At 57.8% G+C, this 19,673-nt stretch overlaps 2 protein-coding genes across 2 annotated transcripts; one reads left to right on the top strand and one right to left on the bottom strand.

The window, feature by feature from the left end:
- Nucleotides 1–2,983: 2,983 nt before the first annotated feature.
- LKAAEAR1 (LKAAEAR motif containing 1) lies at nt 2,984–3,913 on the bottom strand. The gene is made up of 3 exons (XM_007954689.1): nt 3,386–3,913; nt 3,143–3,265; nt 2,984–3,043 (listed from the first exon to the last, which is right to left on the bottom strand). The coding sequence occupies exons 1-3, from the start codon at nt 3,911–3,913 to the stop codon at nt 2,984–2,986; spliced, it is 711 nt and encodes a 236-aa protein (XP_007952880.1).
- Nucleotides 3,914–11,117: 7,204 nt separating this feature from the next.
- OPRL1 (opioid related nociceptin receptor 1) lies at nt 11,118–15,163 on the top strand. The gene is made up of 3 exons (XM_007954642.2): nt 11,118–11,350; nt 14,004–14,359; nt 14,640–15,163. The coding sequence occupies exons 1-3, from the start codon at nt 11,118–11,120 to the stop codon at nt 15,161–15,163; spliced, it is 1,113 nt and encodes a 370-aa protein (XP_007952833.1).
- Nucleotides 15,164–19,673: the final 4,510 nt, after the last annotated feature.

Raw genomic sequence — 19,673 nt, 5'->3', positions numbered from 1 at the left:
TGCCCGGCGCGCGCGGAAGATGGGGCGCTGGCGCTGGGATGGGCGGGGACGCGCGGTGATCCCTCTCCACTAATGTGGGGAGTCCACGAGGCCAATGTGGGGGCGCCAGCGAGAGTGGCTCAGACCCTGCCGTTGGTCCCGGTTGGGTAAGGAAGAGGTCCTAGAAAGGGCTGAACCGTGGTCACGCCAGGCCCGCCCTCCGTCTCTGTCTGAGACATCATCTGTAAAGTGGGGTAAAGACAGCTGTCACCGTGCTTGGGCGGTCCGGTGCGGTGGGGCTGGTGGCGCTGGTGAGTGTGGGCTCTTGCGTGGAGTCAACCGAAGGGCCCATTCCCTTCCTATGCCTCCCACAGTCCAGCGCCCTTACCGTCCCCTTTGCCATGAATGCCCTTTCCCTTCCAGTGGACTGCTCTCCGGGCCCTTTGCGACACAGCACCACTGTGGGTGAAGTTCCTTATCCCAGAATGCTCTGGGCCAGCGTCTGGGTGGCCCTTCTGACTCTGGTGTGGTCTTTGTGTCTGTGGCCCTGGCCTGCTGTCCTCCCTGTGCCCTGAAGGCTGGCCGGCTCCCTGCAGGCTCCTGGAAGAGGAGCCTGCCCACTACTGCACAGTCGGTGTGCAAGGCAGGGCAAGCTCTCAGTGGCGCCAGGGAAGTGTGGATAGTACACGTTCCTCCTTCACTGGGCAGATGTCAGGGTGTCTGCCATGGGCCTTGAGGCTGAACTGGGAGGAGGGCTCAGGAGAGAGGCAGAGGAGGGAGTGCAGGGTGGTACCCAGCCTGCCCTAAGGGCTCTGCTGAGCAAAGACAGTGTGAACAAAGGGCATGGGGTGTGCTGTGGAATGGCAGAGAGGCTAGGAAGTGGGGCTGGCCCCACAGGACGTTCCTCACTGGCTTGGCCATTACCTGTCAGAGGTAGTGTGTTGGCACATTGGTCAGGGCAGGGCCAGAGGCCGGATGCCCGTCCAGAGGTAGCTGCTTCTTTGCAGGTAGCAGTACTGAGAGGTGGTACTATCACCCCATCTTCACACATGAGGACCAGGCACCTGGTCAAAGTCACACAACTTGGCTGTGATGGCCGAAGTGCCGCTCACCATGTGGGGTCAGCACCCTCCCGCCTTCTGGCCAGTGCCCCATCCTACTGCCACTCAGGCCTTTTAGCTCCCTCTGCTCCCCCCTCTGTCAAGTACTCCAAGGTCAAGTGGACACTCCCAGGCCCCACTATGCCACAGCAGCTCTCCTCACCTGATCCGCTTAACGGGAGACCACCTTCAGGGAGGTGCTCCCCATGTACCACAGAAAAAACCGAGACCATGTAGCTGGTGATGATGGAGATGGGGTTTGGAATGGGACCCTAGGCCCCTGGCGCCCACCTGAGCCCTCAGTCCTCGACACATTGACCTGGCCCTATCTTAGCACTTTCTGTGGCCAGAAGCCCCCTCCAGGTCCTCCCAGAATGTCCTTGCCCCCTTCCCATCACCCCCTCCCCAGACCTGGAGCCTCTCCCTGGCTTGGGGACCAAGGGCCACCTCCCGTTGGGCCAGTCTGTCAGGTCTTGGTGAGCGCTGCACCTTACTGCCTGTCTGGGGCCTGTGTCTGTCTTTGTTCCTCAGCCACCCTGGCAGGGACCAGACCCACAAGAGTGAGAGCCAGTCTGATGGACAGTGGCCTTCCCCTCTGTAAAAGCACTCCCTAGGGGGTGGAGGGGGGCACAGAGAGGCATGCCAACCCTGTGACTCCGTGTTACAGATGAAGACATGAGGCTCACAGAAGTGATGAAATGACGTGTTTTACTGAACGGATGAAGTGCTTAAGGGCAGAGTCCCAGGTCTGTACTGCAGGGAGCTGGGCCAGGGCAGCCTCTCCACTGTTCCCACACAGGGTGAGAGCACCACCATTCCTGGACAGAGACTGTCCCATTCCCCAGTCGACCTGCCCCTGCCCCGTCTCTGCCTCCCACCCTGAGCTGCTGTGTCCTTGCTCCCTGCTTCCCCAGAAAGGCACAGCTTCCTCCATTTCTCTTCCTGCAGGGGAAGCCCCTCTCTCTCAGTTCTGGGCTTGGACCAAGGCCAAGGGCAGCAGCAACCCCAGAAAGGGTGAAGGGTCAGGAGGTGAGCTGCAGGGGAAGAGGCTGGGCTGAGGGGACAGACCCCCGGCTGCCTGGTCCTTCTTGCTGGACAGGCTCTGACCTCTGGCAGGATGTGCCCCTGAGGCTCTGCTGACTCCATTCCCTGCCTCCTCAGCCCCGCCAAGGGGAGGGTCCTGAGCCCCCACCTCTGCAGAGCCTGTGGGTGGAGGCTGGGAGGAAGGAAGGGGGAAGTCCCAGGGTCCTGGAGAACAAGTGGGGGAGTGCAGGTTCTGAAGGGAAACCCAGCTTTCTGCGGGGTTCCTCAGCCTCCAGGGGTCCTGCAGGGGCTGGTGATGGCAGAGCTTGAATGAGGGCCCAGGAGAGATTCGGGGTGGGAAGGCAGAGGCCCCCAAGGGGCCTCCCTCAGTATCCAGGGCCCCCTTGTCCCAGGAGACTCTCCAACCTTCCCAGTTTGCTGTCTGTCAGTTCTCCCACCTAGAGTGCTCAGAACACATCTTCTGAATCCCTAGAAAACGGCCTGCCATTTGGGTCCCACATGAGCCCCTGTCTCACTCTGAAGCTGCCCTCCTCCGGGCAGGTCTGTCACTAAGCCAGGCTCTTCCTCTCCCCCGCTCAGCCTGGGGCCCCCATGGACTGCAGGGTGCAGCGGTGCCTGATGGGGAGCAGTGGGGAGCTGGGGGAGGGTAAGGAAGTCCCAGTCCTTGTGACTTTAATAGCTACCCTATTGCATCTCCCTACTTTGTTGGGGAGTCCTTCTCTGCGACAGTGGGTCTGGGACAGGCAACATTCATCCTCTCCCCTTCCCTCCGGGGATCCTAGGGGGGTCAGAAACCGGAAAGACCAGAGGTGACCCGACAAACAGAACTTTATGTGAGGGTGGGCGGTCCCGCGGCACCGTCAGCGAGGGAAGATGCTGCCATCCACGCTCGCCTCCAGGATGGTCTCCACTCGCCGCCGCTGTGGGGAAGGGGCTGGGGCCATGTGTGCGCCGGGCAGCGGGTCCCCTGCCCTCCCCAGGGCGGCTCCCTCGCCCCCGCCCCCCAGGCCTTCGGGCACCTCTTGCCGGGCCAGGGGGTCCGGGATCCTCTCGGACTTCAGCTGCGGCGGCAGGAACATTTCCAGCCGGATGGCGGCGCGCGCGGACTTCTGCCGCTGGATGAGGAGCGCGATCTCCTCGGCCTGCGGCGGGGGTGGGGGTCGTGAGCTCTGGCCCTGCCCCCGGGCCATTCCCGCGCCGCGCCCTCCCATAGGGCGCCTGGCGGCCCGGTCCCCAGCAGGCGCCGCCGGAGTCTCTCGCACCCGCATGCGAGTGTAGCGCAGCCGTAGGGCGCGGACTCGCCCGCGGGCCTCGGCGGCCTTGAGGACTCCCAGGAGCTGGTTCTGCCGCTGCTCGGGCAGCTCGGGCGGCTGCGTCCACGCGCTCGGGTCGGGCATGCGGCGCATCAGCTCCAGCGACTCGCGCGGGAAGATGGAGGCAGCGGCGCTCACGTCCTCCAGCAGGTCGCCGAAGAGCAGGTGGCGGTGGCGCTGCGCAGGGCGCATGGCCGCCAGTCCCTCCAGCGTCAGCGCCCAGCCGGGCTTGGGTGGCTCCAACCGGGGCGCCCCCTTCGCGCGCCCCTCGCGGAGCCCCCCGCCCGGCGCGCTCTTTCCGACCTGCTCCGGCGGCTCCCTGCGCCCGGCCTCCTTTGCCGCTGGTGGCTGCATCCTAGGGCTCTGCTGGCGGAGTGGCGTCCGAGCGGTGACCCCTTTCCGCACCCCCGCGCCTTCAGCCTGCTCCCACGTCGAGTCCAGCTCACGTCTGAGGTCCTGTCTGCCCATCTTGCTCATCCGGCGGTCGGCTGGCACTTTCTCAGGGTCGTCTAGTTTCAGGAACTATCCTTCCTGCTGGACGTTTGCACTGAGACCCCTAGTTGATCTCGGGTCCTCTGCAGGGGTGAGGACTACTGGACCCCTCCCAGGAAAGGAACCCTTGTCTGTGTGGTCACCAGACAGCATCTCTCCCACACACTGATAGTGGGGACACCAGGGCTTGGGCTGATCTGTCTCATCCTACAGTGGTTCAGAGGACCATCAGCCTCAGGTTGGGGCCACTGGGCTGGGCCTCCTTTATACTCTGGTTAGGGAACCCAGGCCCTTACAGATGGAGCCTTGGGGAGGACTGGTGTGTCTTTATGGATCTGTGTGTCTGAGTGGGCTTGTGTCTGGATCCATCTGTGTGTGTGCACGTGTGTATCCTAGGGGCCTCAGAGCCGAGTGGACAGCTGGCTGCAGGCATGGGAGACCCATTGTTCTGGCCTGTCCCCCTGCCCCCTGCGGCGCCTGGATGGAAAGTGGAGGGGCAGAGGCCAGAGAGAAGGGATATGGGGTTCCTTCACAGCCCCCTGCACAGTCCTCTCCTTCCCGCTGAGAACGGCCCACAGTGCCTCAGACCGGATCCTGGGCCAGTTCCCAAGCCCTCCCCACCACCCCAGCTGCAGGGATGACCCCTTCCCCCAAGATTCACCCCTCACCCTACACCTCTGCCTTCTCCGGAGCTTCCACCACAGCCTGTGGCTGCCTCTGAGGCTTGTTGACATGGTTGCCTGGCAACGGAGTTATGCCCCTCCCCCAACCTGGCAGAGGGAGCCCCTCTGGAGGACACCCTACCCAGGTAAAATTCCCTGTACCCACCAGAATGCTCTGGGAGGTGACTGTAGTCACCCTGTGATGGTTCCTCCCTCTTCTTCAGCCCTGCTGCTTCCAGACCCCTCACCAGTCCTTCTTTGAAGGGGCCTATGGGGCCTTGTTTTGGGTGTCTGGGGGCTTGGCTGTGAAGAGGCCCTGTCCCCTCAGGGTCTCCTTTGCACTGGCCCACACACGAGACCCACCCTGGCTGAGGAGCGCTGGTGGCCACAAAGAGGGAAGTGGGGCAGAACAGCTGTTTTCACCTCTTCTAGGGTGCATTTGGGATCCCAGGTGCCCCCAAGACCAGACCTGGGTTGAGCTCTCAGTCTCTGGGTCTGGAGCCCTGAGCGTCTATAATCCTATGTCTTCCTGAATTCACTGCTTTTGTACCGTCGTCTTACTCTTACTGAAGATAATTCAGAAACGTTTGCAGCACTATATTGACAGAGAACTTCCAGAGGTTCAAGCCGGATTCAGAAGAGGACGTGGAACAAGGGATATCATAGCTGTTGTCAGATGGATCTTGGCTCAAGGCAAAGAATACCAGAAAGATGGTTACTTGTGTTTTATTGACTATACAAAGGCATTTGATTGTGTGGATCATGACAAATTATGGATAACATTGAGAAGAATGGGAATTCCCGAGCACTTGATTGTACTCATGAGGAATCTGTACCTTGACCAGGAGGCTGTCGTTCGAACAGAACAAGGGGACACTACATGGTTTAAAATCAAGAAGGGAGTGCGTCAGGGTTGTATCCTTTCTCCACACTTATTCAATCTATATGCTGAGCAAATAATCTGAGAAGCTGGACTGTATGAAGAAAAACGTGGTATCAGGATTGGAGGAAGAATCATTAACAACCTGAGATATGCAGACGATACAACTTTGCTTGCTGAAAGTGAGGATGACTTAAGGCACCTACTGATGAAGGTTGAAGAATACAGTCTGCAGTATGGATTACGTCTCAATATAAAGAAAACAAAAATCCTCACAACTGGAGCAATGAGCAGCATCACAATCAATGGAGAGAAGATTGAGGTTGTCAAAGAATTCACGTTGCTTGGTTCTACAATCGATGCCAACGAGAGCAGCAGTCAGGACATTAGACGACGTGTAGCATTGGGACAGTCAACTGCGAAGGAACTGTTTCAAGTGCTGAGGAGCAAGGATATCTCCTTGAGGACTAAGGTGCGCCTGACACAAGCCATGATATTTTCAATTGTCTCGTATGCATGTGAGAGCTGGACAATGAATAAGGAAGACCGAAGAAGAGTTGATGCTTTTGAGTTGTGGTGCTGGCGAAGAATGCTGAAAGTACCGTGGACTGCTAAAAGAACTAACAGATCTGTCCTGGAGGAAGTGCAGCCAGAATGCTCCTTGGAAGCAAGAATGGCCAGACTTCGTCTCACGTATTTTGGTCACGTTGTCAGAAGGGACCATTCCCTGGAGAAGGATGTCATGCTTGGTAGGGTGGAGGGTCAACAAAAGAGGGGGAGGCCTTCAACGAGATGGATTGACACGGTGGCTGCGATGATGGGCTCAAGTATAGCAGGGATTGTGGGGCTGGCGCGGGATCGGGCAGTGTTTCGTTCTGCTGTGCATGGGGTCGCTATGAGTCGGAAACGACTCGACGGCACTTAACAACAACAACAAACAACATACTGTCATCACGTCGGTCATTTGTACGATGGATCTGACGTCAGCTCACATGCTGCTTTCCTGACTTGACTGAGGCTGGCATGAACACACAAGTAAACTCATAGCTTTATCATGAGTTCCTTGCCAGCACAGGGCAGACACAGCTCCTCATCCATTTGTGCCTAGGCCACGTTCTGGGGCCATTCCGGGCACTGCTCCTAGCCCTTGGGGAGATGTCCTGACTTAGGGGGTGGAGTCTGGGCTGAGACCTTTCTGAAGGCGCTGTTGACTATTTTGGTGGTTTGTGAAAACTTGTCCTTGACCTGTTCCCCATCCCCTGCTAGCCTTCCTGCTGGCCCCCAGGCCCCAGCTGTTCCCCACACCTGCACTACTGACCTGTGATGACACAGCTCCTGGGCTCCTGCGGGCATATGGGGCAAGCCGCCTCCTCCAGGCAGCCTCCTGGGGACCTCCCTGAGAAGGTACTAGGGCACAGAGGTGTGGGAGGCTGGCCTGTTCCCTCAGATGAGGTCTTTGTGGCAGGGGTGGGATGTTCCCTAGGCCTCCCTGGTCTAGCCCAGGGGACATGCTGGCGTCTTGCTGGCTCCTGGTGGTGGGCTGGGGTTCTCTAGTAGTTCACATGCAAGAAGGAGCTTGTAACTCTCTCCCTTTTTCTTTTTTTTTTTCAAATAAACTTTTTTTTTTAAGAGCAATTAAAAAAAACAAATCCACTGCCACTGAGTCGATTCCCACTCATAACAACCTTATAGGACAGAGTAGAACTGCCCTGTAGAGTTTACAAGGCTGTCAGTCTTTACAGAAGCGGACTGCCCTGTCTTTCTCATGAGGGGTGGCTGGTGGTTTTGAACCACCGACCTTTTGGTTGGCAGCTGAGCACTTTAATCACTGCACCACCAGAGCTCCTTAGTGCTCCCAAGTTGCCATGGGTCACCTATGGGGATTACCGTGGGTCATCTTTGGGGTTGCCCATTCTTGGTGCTGGAGCGGTGCTTGGGGACACCTCTGGAGGCAGGGGAGATGGAGTGGCTTGCAGACCTGCCTGGGGTCACCTTCTGGAGAAGTGAGATGTGCATCTCCAGGTTTGTGGGTGTTAATCTCACTCAGGGCTCTGGGCTCTGCTGAAATGTCTGACTTCCGAGTGCAGCCTGTGACTTCTGAGAGTGGCCTGGGGACTCATATGGGTCATGCTGGGCTCTCACTGTAATGTGCAAACATGTTCTGTGTTGAGTGTTGACCTATGTGTTTGAGGCCGACCTATGTTGTCCTGCTGACACGAGAACTCTCACATGACACGTGTCCACTGCTCTTGTGTAACACGTAGTGTTGTGGGTTGAATTGTGTCCCCAAACAAATATTGACATCCTAGCCCCTGTATCTGTCTGTGACCTCGTGGAATAGGGTCTTTGCAGATGCTGTCAGGTGACATGAGCTCACGGTGGAGCAGGTGGGTCCTAATCCCATCTGAGTGATGTCCTTGTAAAAGAGGACAGACATTTGGGGAGACACATGCAGAGGGAAGACACCCTGTGGAGATGCAGCTACATGCTGGGGGACACCTGGGGCCACTGGCAGCTGGAGAGACATGGGGGGGTCCTCCCCTGGAGCTTTGGAGAGGGCACGGCCCGCCAATGCCCTGAATCAGACCCGCAGCCTCCAGAGCTGGGGGGTGAACAAAGTTCTGGTCCTTTAAGTCCCTGGTCTGTTGTCATGGCAACCCCCAGGCACTAGCACACCCATGTTGTCTGTCTTGCTAGCCTGCCTCTCAGGTCATTCCCTCTGCCCCCAGTTGCCTTTGTGGAGCCCTTCAGGGTCTAGGCCAAGCTCTATCACACCAGGGACCTCGGTCTGTCCCCTCCCTGGCCCCAGGGGAGCCCTTGTCCTGGCTAGGACACCTGACAGCAAAGAGACTGTCAGGCCCATCCTGCTATTCTCTGCGGGTCCACAGCTGTGCTTCACAGGCACTCTGTGGAGACTGGAGCCCATGCAGGCCAGGCAGGTGCACAGGTGGGGGAGCAGTGCAGGCACCAAGAGGCACGTGGACACAGCAGAGCAGCTGGGACGTGTGTTGCATAGTGAGGCATGTTGGAGGGTGAATGGTACAGTGGGGACACACGGCACACAGGACAGCTTGGTACACAGATGCTCTGGGGCTGAGTACATGTGCTGAGCAGCATGACACAAACAGCAACTGCAGGGTCACAGGGCCCTGTCTGGTGGATAGAAGGATGCAGAGTGTGGGGCTGGGAGGCGTTGGATGTGACTGTGCGTCAAGGAAGCAGGGAGGGCAGGGTTTGACCTGAGTCTGACTGTCCCGGCTGCCCCCTCCTCTCCATCCTAACCCTCCTTCCTCCTCTGGGCTCCAGGAGGAGGTAGGTGGGGTAACCCAGGGATGCACATGCAAATGTCGAGGGGGATGGGATTGCCTGAGCTGGGGACATGTTGGGCACCTCCCTCCCCCAGGTCCCACAGGCTGGTGGCATCCCCTTCCCCAACCTGGGTCCTGGGCTGGACGATGGGGCTGGGGCAGTAGAGAGTCCAGGTAAGTGGGCATGGGCTTTGGAGCTGCAGGGGCTGGGCTGGCACTGGGACCTTGGGGGCTGAGCTGTGGGGCTGTGGGAATCCAGGGGCAGGGGCTCGTACTGCGAGCTTTGCCTGGAGGGGCCCTGCAGGTGCCTGTATGTCCCCGGGGAGGAGGCCACACACTGCCTTGTGCGTACCAGGTGCATTTGTTGTGTGTCACACATGTGCTAGTATTCCTGGATGTGCACCATGGCTGTGTTCACTGTGGGCCTGTGTGGCAGTGTCTGTGTGTTTCTACCAGTGTGTGGTTTTGATGTGTCTCCAAGTGACCCATGAATGTCTCTGTGGGGGTGCTTCATGTCTCCACACGTGTCCCAAGCCTCAGCCATAGTAGAGGCACAGACATGAGTCCTGGGGGACAGTGTGGGACGCCGAGTCCTGGGCATCTGCATGTCACGTCCAGGTATCCTAGCGATGCTGCTGCCTGTCTCCTAGCAACCAGGTCCCCATTCTTAACGAGGAAGGTACTCTGTGTGGGTTGATTGCCTTCACAGTCTGCTTGGGGGAGCAGCCTAGTGACTGAGTGGACACTGGTGACTCAGGTCAGGGGTCATTGTATGGTCGTGGCCTATAGCTTCCATCCGAGTCAGCTCTGTGCATGTCCTTACGCTGAAGGGGAGCTCGGCCGGCCATAGCCCAGCTGCCCTTAGTGGGTCTGAAGTAATAACCCAATGGGCAGACCCCTGTCTCTGCTCACTCTGCCTGTGCTCGTGAAGGCTGGCACAGTGGGCACTTGGCCAGGCTGTGTCCTGAGGCACAGTGGCCGCTGGTTTAAGGTGCTCTTTGCAGAGAGCTGGCCAGGCAGGGGCATGGCATTCAGGCACCAGGGCATGGGGAGCCCTGTCAGGGAGAGTGGCTGTGGCTGGCACTCTGACTTGGCTTTGGCACAGGCAGGATGGGGCCTGGTAAGAGCAACCATGGGTGACCTGTGAGTACCCATGAGGGCTGATTGTCCAGTGTCTCTCTGACCTAGCCTGTTTGTGTGTCTGTCCCCACAGCTGTGTGTCCAAGCCTGTACGTGTGTGTCTGCTCTCTCTGTGACCAAACCTGTATGTGCATCTGGGTCTGTCGGTAGATCCCTCTGTCTGTCTCTGTGTGTGTGTCCTGGTCCTTCGGCTGTCTGTCTGTACCATGTGGGGTGCAACGACCCTTCCCTGCATGCTCCCCCTCTAGCCCATGTGGCCCCTCCCCTGCCAGAGCTGCTGCTCTCTCCCCTCCCCCAGCTCCTGGCTCAGCGCAGTGACTGCGTCTCAGCGTCTACTGAGAAGGAGCAGCTGCTGGGGCTGGGACTGCAGCCTTTCCCGCAGGCTCTGAGTGAGGAGGGGCCTCCACCAGCCCCTCAGCCCCTCCGGCCCCTGCCTGCTGAGGCCTGGGCCCCACTGCCCCAGCGTTGATTCCCAAGGTGAGGGCCTGAGTCTCGGGGTGGGTTGTGGGGTGGGTTACTGACAGGCTGGTAGCTTCTGGGTGGGGGACAGAACTGGGGGTGGAAGGAGAAGGCTGGGCATTCAGCCCTCCGTGTTCTGGGTCACAGGCATTTCTGGGTGTGTTTTGCCTGTGTGGGAACAGACATACAGACAGGTCCATTAGGGGTCTGTGTGTGTGTGAGGGCAGGTTTGGGCATCTCCATGTGTGCACATGTGTGTTGCTGCATCCCCGAGCCTATGTACGTGCAGGTGCTGTATGTCCCTCGGGTGGACACGTGTCTTGGTGTGTCACCACACCCACGCATCCAATGTGTGAGTCCAGAAACCAGAAGGGACCATGTCCCCATGAGAGTTTGAGTGTGAATGTCACATGTCTGTATGTCCCCCTGTGTCTCTGTCTGTGTATCTTGTGTGTCTGTCACATGTCTGTATGTCCTCCCATGTCCATCTGTGCTTCACATGTCTGTATGTCCCTCTGTGTCCCTGCATGTGTGCCACATATTGTATGTCCCCCTGTGTCCCTGTGTTGTGTGTCTATGTGTCCGATGTTCGAATGTTCCCCTGTGCTCTGTGTGCACACATGGGCTTTGGGCTCTGTGGCTGCCTGTGGGGGCTGCCTGTCCCCTCCTCGTCCATGCATGTGGGGTGTGCAGTCACGTGCCTCTGTGCCACCCCAGGTGCTGAGCGGCCAAGTGGTGGCATGGAGTCTCTCTTCCCTGCCCCATTCTGGGATGTCTTCTATGGTGGCCACCTGCAGGGCAACCTCTCCCTCCTGAGCCCCAATCACAGCCTGCTGCCCCCCCACCTACTGCTGAACACCAGCCACGGCTCCTTCCTGCCCCTTGGGCTCAAGGTCTCCATTGTGGGGCTCTACCTGGCTGTGTGCATAGGGGGACTGCTTGGGAACTGCCTCGTCATGTATGTCATCCTCAGGTAGGCTCCCCCCCATCAGAAGCTCCCAGGGCCTCACTGGTCAAACGGCTGCGAGGGGGAAACTGAGGCAAGGCTGTTCGGGACAGGCCTGGGGCAGATGGGGGATCTCCTGCTTCCTGCATCCGATTCCTGGTCATGCTGTCCAGGGGAGGGGCGGTGGTGAAGGAGGAGGGGACCTAGGCCCTCCCTGCTCTTGTCTGGGGTGATGAGGGGAACCAGGCCCAATCCTTGCCTGTCTGGGGGGCAGGAGGGGACCCAGGCCCTCTCCCTAGCTGTTAGGACGGGGTGGGGGTACAGCCCAATCCCAGTTACCATAGTGACTTGGACCTACTAATGACCTCATCTGTCTGAGGTGGGGCCAGGCTGTGTGCCATGCTGTCTTGCATGGATTACATCACTGGAGCCCAGCAGTGCCCTGTGGCTCTGCTCTTTTGTCAGCCCATGCTATAGATGAGCTAACAGAGTTGCACAGAGCATGTGGGTGGAGCCTGCTCTCCTGGCTCCAGGGCTTGGGGCTCAGTGTTGACGTCTGTGGCTACTACAGGTCTGCTGATGCTCAGAGGGGGGGGCAAGCTCCTGGGGCCCAAGACTGGTGGCCAGGCTGTGGGTGGCCAGTGTCCTGGGTCAGTGTGCTGCATAGGGGTCAAGTGAAGAATGGAGATGACCCGGTAGAAGTGGAAGGGTCCTGACCATGAGACGATGCAGACAAGAGGAGGTGCCAGGGTTGGGGCCGGTGTGGGATCTTGAGGGCTGGAGGACATTTTGTTCTCCAGGCAGTAGGGAGCCCTGAAAGGTCTTTGACCAGGAAAATGACCTGGCTAAGGGGATCCAGAAAGATGTGATTCTGAAGAAAGTGCTCAGAGCTCTAAAGAAGTGGCCTCTCCTTATACACTCAAAGGCCCCCAAGCAGAGGTGCCAGTGGTAGGAACAGTGGGGTTGGAGGCAGGATGGGGCAGTGGGAGTGTCCAGGCCCTACTTCTTTCTCTGAGTGAGCCTGAGCAAGGCCTATTCTTCTCTGGGCCTCATTTTCCCCATTTGGAGAGGTGAACCAGATAGCTACATGTGTGCATGTCCATGCATGGATGGGCATGAACGCAGACCACATTCATGTATACATACATGCACGCACCACACCTGCATATGCATGATATGGCATGCACATGCACACATACAGATATACACACATGCATGCATACAGGCACACACGTGTGCACAGTATGTAAGAGCAAGTGTGTGTTTGTGTATGCCTGTACATACGTGTGCACAGATATGTGTATGCATGTGAAGCATGATCAGACAAAGCGGTGGGAGGAGTAGTTGCCCACTGCCCAGTGTTGACCTGCAGTGGTGGGTCCTGGGGAGGCTGCTTCTCACCCACATGCCCTGTGTAGCTGGAAGGCATGCTGTGGTTGAGGAGTCAGCAACCTGGGCTGGCCACACACCTCCACACTTCCTGTCATGGGTGCTGGTCTTCTCTGGCTTACCTCTGCATGGGCCTGTAGGAGCCCTCAGACTAAGGTCTTGGATTACAACAGGCAGGGATGCCGTTGCCCGTTAGCAGTCCCCAGAGAGAGTGATGCCCAGGAAGCACTGTGACCACATGGGCCGGAGAGCAGCACATGGTGTGCTCCAAGCTGCTGGGCTGGAGCTGGCTGCCTGTGGACCAGAGATACCTGTGCGACTCAGCTCTGAAAGCTTCCAGTGCCTCTGAGCCTGTTGCCCCCTCTGTGAAGTGGGGGCAGTAATACCCACCACAGTGTTTTCACGAGTATTAAATGAGATAAAATCCTTGTGAAGAGCTTGGCACAAGTATTGTGCAACAACAACATTGTCATCGTTGTTGGGCAGAATTGAGGCCTCTTTGTGCTTATTTTGAATCTCTCTTTCAGAGGCAGTACTAAACTCAGATTCCCCCACGGAAGCTTAATTGACATGGAAAATTGTCGTCTCTGGTGCTGCCACCTCCCCTCCCCCCCATCACCACCACTAAAACCATCATCACCACCACTACTGTCATCACTGCCCGCACCGCCACTATCTCCCCCATTGTCATCACCATCAACATCACCACCACCATCAACACCACTATTACCGCCATTGACTCATTCAGCAAATATTTATTCAGCACCTACAACCTTCCAAGTGCTATTCCAGGTGCTCTTTTTCCAACCAACACCATCACACCCTTCCTGTCCCTGTCACCACTTCCTGTGTTCATCTTGGTGTGGCCTTGGTAGATTCGATAGGCTCATACAGACTGTGGAGCCCTTGGAAACCTCTGGTAGCTGCAGGGCCAGCATGTTAATCAGTGAGGGGTCTTGTGGGGAGAGCTCACAGGAAAGGATAGTGTTTTTTTTCTCTTAGTCCTACCCTTCTCCCCTGGGCAGAGTCCAGTGTGTTCTCTGTGCCGTATGCATCAACATTTCAAAAGTAGACTAGTCTTCAATGTCCTTTGCTCTTCACGTGAGTCAAAATTACTGAGGGCTCGTTACTTGTGACCAACTCTGTGGGGCCTCCAGCTGGGCCCAGAGCTTGCATTTTAACAAGCTTCTCTGGGGACTCTGGCATTGAGGGTCTGGGAGCTGGAATCACCCTTTTCTGCCAGGTCCAGCCAGAATGCCTCGCAAACTCTCTCCCACCCTCCTCTCTGCAGACACACCAAGATGAAGACAGCTACCAACATTTACATCTTTAACTTGGCACTGGCAGACACCCTGGTTCTGTTGACGCTGCCCTTCCAGGGCACAGACATCCTCCTGGGCTTCTGGCCATTTGGAAATGTCCTGTGCAAGACAGTCATCGCAATTGACTACTACAATATGTTTACGAGCACCTTCACGCTCACCGCCATGAGCGTGGACCGCTACGTAGCCATCTGCCACCCCATCCGTGCTCTTGATGTCCGGACATCTAGCAAAGCCCAGGCCGTCAATGTGGCCATCTGGGCACTGGCCTCCATCATTGGCATCCCCGTTGCCATAATGGGCTCGGCACAGGTTGAGGACGAAGGTCAGTGTGGTGTCCTGCTCCCTGTGGCTCCCTTGGACCCTTCTCTGCCCTCCACCCACAGGTCCCCAGCCTGCACTGACCGGTGTCTCCTCCTCCACAGCACCTTGCTTCCTGTCGCTCTTGTGTCACTACCCTGCCTGCTGCCTGCCACCTGCCGTCCCCTGAGCATTCTTACTGCTGTCTCCTCCTTCCCAGCACCCGGCTCCCCCTGGTCCCCATGGGCCCTTCCCTGTCCCCTGGCCTCGAGGCCGCTACTATTCTGACTGCTCTCTCCCTGCAGAGATCGAGTGCCTGGTAGAGATTCCTGCCCCGCAGGACTACTGGGGGCCCGTGTTCGCTATCGGTGTCTTCCTCTTCTCCTTTGTCATCCCTGTGCTCATCATCTCAGTCTGCTACAGCCTCATGATCCGGCGGCTGCGCGGTGTCCGCCTGCTTTCGGGCTCCCGCGAGAAGGACCGGAACCTGCGTCGCATCACGCGGCTGGTGCTGGTGGTGGTGGCCGTGTTTGTGGGCTGCTGGACGCCCGTGCAGGTGTTCGTGCTGGTCCAGGGGCTGGGCGTGCAGCCAGGCAGTGAGGCCGCCGTGGCCCTGCTGCGCTTCTGCACGGCCCTCGGCTACGTGAACAGCTGCCTCAACCCCATCCTCTACGCCTTTCTGGATGAGAACTTCAAGGCCTGTTTCCGCAAGTTCTGCTGCGCCTCTGCCCTGCGCCGGGAGACCCAGGTGTCTGACCGTGTGCGCAGCATCGCCAAGGATGCTGGCCTGGCCTGCAAGATCTCAGAGACGGTGCCGCGGCCCGCGTGACTAGGCGTGGACCTGCCCCTGGTGCCCGTCAGCCCGCAGAGCCCATCCACACCCAACACAGAGCTCACGCAAGTCACCGCTCTCTAGGCTGTGAGCCTGGCTGCTTGGCCTACAGGCAACGGTAGGAAAGCTAGGAACTTGAGACCTCACTGGACAAAGTGAAGCATGAGGGCAGCTGCTGAGGGCCTCCTGCCACTGGCTGGACCCCGTGCAGACAACTCCTGTTTTGAGGGCTCTTTCTTGGATACTTCCCTGCTGAGTCTGGACACACTGGAGGGGTGCTTCCCACCTGTACAGACCCCACCCCCGCTATGTGCATGTTTTCAGGCCCAGGACTCCCAGGTGCCCCAGCCCTGGGACTCCAAGCCCCAAGAGTCGGGGCCACAGCTGTTGACTTTGGGACTTGCCCACCTGAAGCACCTGCCTGCTCTTCATGTGTGTCACTGAAAAGCCCTGTGTCCTATCTGGGCCCTCGTAGCCTTGAACCATGGCATCCCTCACACTGGCCTGGTGATGTCCCTGGGGAATATGATGTGCCTCCAGGCATCTCTGGGGCCAGGCCACCCCCTGAACTGAGTGAGGGGGCGGAGTTGGAGGAGATGGCCCTGGTTGGGTGGTGATGGGGGGTGGGCTGCTTGAGCCAAGCTACAAGAACTGCAGATGGTGGGGCCTCAGGGACACTTGGCTGTGGTCGCCCGGAGAATACCCTCCTTGATCCGCTGACTTTGCAAACGCTCTTCCTGAAGATGAACTCCAGCTTCACCTGGAGCTGAGCTGCACCCAACCTGGCCTCGCAGGGTCATCCTGGGAGGGAGGCTCTGAAGGTGTTAGGGCAGAGGGTTGTGAATTTTGCCAAGTGACAGTGTCCCTCATGTATTCATGCATCCGATAGCATACCTCCAGTGCATGTGGCCAGCCCCAACCTGCTCCAGGGCTGGTGAGGGAGGGTCTTCATAAACAACTGCTTGTGACCACCCACATTTCTCAGGGCTCCTGCTGGGGAGAGGCAGCATGTCTGGGGGTCAGCACGTGGGTGCAAGGCAGCTATGGGTCTGGGAGGGTATGTCCTTGTTCTCTCTCCTCTGTCCAGGCTCTGTGCACAACTGCAGGGTCCCCAGGTGCCGTGAGTTTGTGGGGTTCTTTTCAGCAGAGTGCTCTCTGAACGGCTGACTTCCCTGCCACTGGCCTCTGGGCCCACAGGCTGGGTTTGTCTGCACATGCTCCATTTCAGCCTCCTTCCCTTCTTTGAGCAGATCTGAAGAGGGGCTTGGTGGGATGCTGAGCTTGGTGTCCCGGCCACTGTGAGGGCCATGGTCCAGAGAGAGGCCTTGTGGGGCCTGTGTGTGGGGTGCTGGCTTGAGGGACTTGTGTCCACAGCTGCTGGACAGACGGCCAGTGTGAAGAGGAGAAGCTTCTGTTAAAACGGTGATTTAGCATCAGGGGAGGGTGTGGGAAGGATCGACATCCAGTGGGGATATGGGGTGCTGACCAGCCCTCGGACCCCACGGTGTGTCTGAGTGTCCAGGGCAGGCCCTCCAGGAACTGGATTCTGAGGGATCAGAGAAGGAGCAGGGTCTGTCAGAGCATCTGAGGGCTCAGGCTGGGCCTTCAAGGAGGTCCCTGAAGGAGCCCTGCTGTCCAGCCTCATCTGCCTCTGCCTCCCTGCCAGGTGCCTGCTCTGAACCCTGAAGGGCAGTCATTCTCCATCGGGCAGTGTGGGACATGTCATAGGCAGGGCTAAGGCTCCCTGCATGGGCATGGCTGTACTTGCCTCTCCCCAACTTGTGCCCTCCTGTGACACCCCCCTCCCCCTGTCCCTACCTGTCCCTCCACCCCATCTCTCCCTGACCTCTGCTCCCCTACCTGTGCCCCCCCGCCCCACCTTTCCCCACTCTATCTCCTCTCTGCCCACCTCTCCCCCACCTCGCGCCCATCTCTGTCCCCCTTCCTGTCCCCTCCCTCTGCCCTATATCTCCCTGACCTCTGCCGGACTTCTCCCCCAACTCTGCCCACCTCTCCCCCACCTTGTCCCACCTCTATTCCCATCTCTGCCACCACCTCAGCCCCACATTGGCCCACTTCCACTCCCTCTTCCCCTGCTCCCACCTGGGCCCCACCTGGGCCCACCTTTGCCTTGACTGAGGCTTCTCTGAGCCTCGGTTTTTTTATCAGTCAAAGGGAGCACGGAACCTCCCTGGCTGGGTTGCCATGGAAGGCCCAGCCAGTAGGGAAGGTTGGTGTTGGCAGATGGACTTGTGGGCAGTAAGAGGGATCAGAGGTCTGCAGGCTTGGGGCTTACCTGTGGCTTTGGACTGTGATCACCAGGGGGCGTTATTTCCTCCCCATGGCCCCACTGAGGGTGTGGGCTGGGGAGGGGAGGAGTGTCTGGGGGTCCAACTTTCCCCTAGTCCAGGAGCTCAGAGCACAGGGCCATAATAGAATCGGTTGCTCACTGTGATGTCCTCTCCTGTGTCCCCCTGCAAGTCCACTGTGAGATAACTGTGTCCTGGGGTGGGCATTGCCCTGCTGACCCAGTACAGACCTAAGTGGGATGCCATGAAAGCTTCCCCTGCTCCCTCCTTGTCCCACATCCCAGCGCTTGCTGGGATCTGTGAGTGGCCCACCCCTTGGATGCAGGGGTGGTTTATGGTGGCAGGACTGTGCCTGATCAGCCTTGACCTCACCATGGTGTGCACTGTGGAAGTAACACAAAGACCAGGGGAAGACCCGGTGGACCCCATACTGAGATACAAATGGAGCAGAAACCAGCACCCCCCCCCCCCCATGAAATGGGTGTGGAGTCTCCAGAGGAAAGTCGGTCATTCCCTGGCCGGATCCTGACTGACCGGCCATGGTTGGCAGCTTCTCTGTGGGTAGTTGGGAGACTGTAGCTGCGGCTGCAGGCTCCCTGGGTCCATCACAGGTCCTCCCCTGCACCCCTCCTGCCCCACGATTCTCCGTTCACTTGTACCCCCTGCCCATGCTGGCAGCTCCTTCTCCTTCAAGGAGCTCTAGAGTACAGGATCGAGTGCCTGGAAGCAGTAATTGTCCATGCACGGCATGACCTGCTCCATGAGGTGTGACCTCAGCGCTGTGCCGAAGCAGGCCCAGCAACAACTGGTTCTTCCTGGTGGGAGGCAGGCGTAGTGGCGTCCCTGCACAGTTCACATAAAAATGGTTGAAGTGGTAAATATTTTGTTATGTACATTTAATCACAATAATAATAATAATAATACCCCTGGGTGTGCGCCAGACTTAGCGGCTCACTCTGCTGACTAGAATGGCTGGAAGGGACAGTGGCTTCTGAGCCTGGGTCACAGATGGCCTTTGGCTTCCTCCTAGCTCTCTGAAAAGGTGACTTCCATGTCAGGTGGATGCTCAGGCAGCCTGTGCATAACCCACTTGCGTAACACTTGCAGCACCACAGACCACCATCACATCCATGGGGAGAGGACTCACTGGCCCCAGCAAGCGCCCGGGATGGGGGCTGTGGGCCAGCCAAGAGGGGAGGCCTCCAGCCAACAGCCTTCATGTGAGTGAGATCCAGATGGGCTTCCCTCCCTCGCTCCCCCCATAACCCCACTGCCTCCTGGGACCTGCAGCATCTTTGCTTGAGGTGGGGGGAGGTTTGTGCAGCTGGAATTTACCTTAGGACGGTGGCTGGGGCTCTTCTTGTGACAGCCCTAAGGTAGTGTCAAGTGGAGGGCCCTGCTCACACGGCTCCGGGAGGCAGGTGGGATTCCAGCCAGGAATGCTCCCTGCACAGCCATGGTCCTTTCAGCCCACGGTGGCGGTGCACACAGCCCAGCCACCTTTGTCCTCCTCTGAGGGTCCACGAGAGCAGACCCAAGTCAGAGTCTCTGCTAGCAGTTTATCTGTAGGTTTCTTTTTCTTTTAATTTTTATTGTGGATTGGGTGAAAGTTTACAGAGCAAATTCACTTTCCATATAGCAGCTCACACACACTTTGTCTCATGACATTGACTATAATTTACCCCAATGCAACAGCTCCCCTCCCACTTCCTTCCCATAGTTACCTCTTCCCTGTGTCCATCCCTCCATGCACTCCTGCCCCCTGAGCTGTCTCCCTGTACATACACAGCCCTTCTTTCTCTCATGATTGTTCTCTCCAAGGAGTGTATTTACCTAGTGTAAGTGTTTACCTCATATGCCTGTCTTTTGTTTGGCTGGAAGCCACAGGTGTGGATTCAATTCCAGACCTGAAGGGCAGCTAGACATCATGGTCTCAGTGATTCCATCAGGCTCTATCACATCAGCAAATCTGGTCTTTTTTTCTTTTTTTATGATTTTGAGTTTTGTTCCACATTGTTTTCCCTCTCTATCCAGGATCTCCTACATAGATCCCCCTCTGAGTGGTTGACAGTGGTAGCTGGACCCCATCTAGTTCTTCTGGTCTCATAGTTGTATAGGCTGAGTATCGCATGGTGTACCAGTCACGAGGACTAATTGTTTCCATGCATCTTTGGTTTTCTTCATTCTTTGCTGTGGAC

The sequence above is a fragment of the Orycteropus afer genome, unplaced genomic scaffold (assembly GCF_000298275.1).
Source record: "Orycteropus afer afer isolate SDZICR_OR568_19922 unplaced genomic scaffold, OryAfe1.0 scaffold00469, whole genome shotgun sequence".
NCBI lineage: Eukaryota > Metazoa > Chordata > Mammalia > Tubulidentata > Orycteropodidae > Orycteropus > Orycteropus afer.
The sequence above is the reverse complement of the archived record's forward strand: the minus strand, read 5'-3'. Positions and strand labels throughout refer to the sequence as shown.

Coding starts and splice junctions, on each gene's coding strand:
- LKAAEAR1 (XM_007954689.1), bottom strand. CDS start 3,913: ATGAGCAAGATGGGCAGACAGGACCTCAGACGTGAGCTGGACTCGACG. Junction 3,266..3,385: donor TGCGCTACACTCGCATGCGG/GTGCGAGAGACT, acceptor CCCCCGCCGCAG/GCCGAGGAGATCGCGCTCCT. Junction 3,044..3,142: donor ACCCCCTGGCCCGGCAAGAG/GTGCCCGAAGGC, acceptor CCTTCCCCACAG/CGGCGGCGAGTGGAGACCAT.
- OPRL1 (XM_007954642.2), top strand. CDS start 11,118: ATGGAGTCTCTCTTCCCTGCCCCATTCTGGGATGTCTTCTATGGTGGC. Junction 11,351..14,003: donor GTCATGTATGTCATCCTCAG/GTAGGCTCCCCC, acceptor TCCTCTCTGCAG/ACACACCAAGATGAAGACAG. Junction 14,360..14,639: donor GGCACAGGTTGAGGACGAAG/GTCAGTGTGGTG, acceptor CTCTCCCTGCAG/AGATCGAGTGCCTGGTAGAG.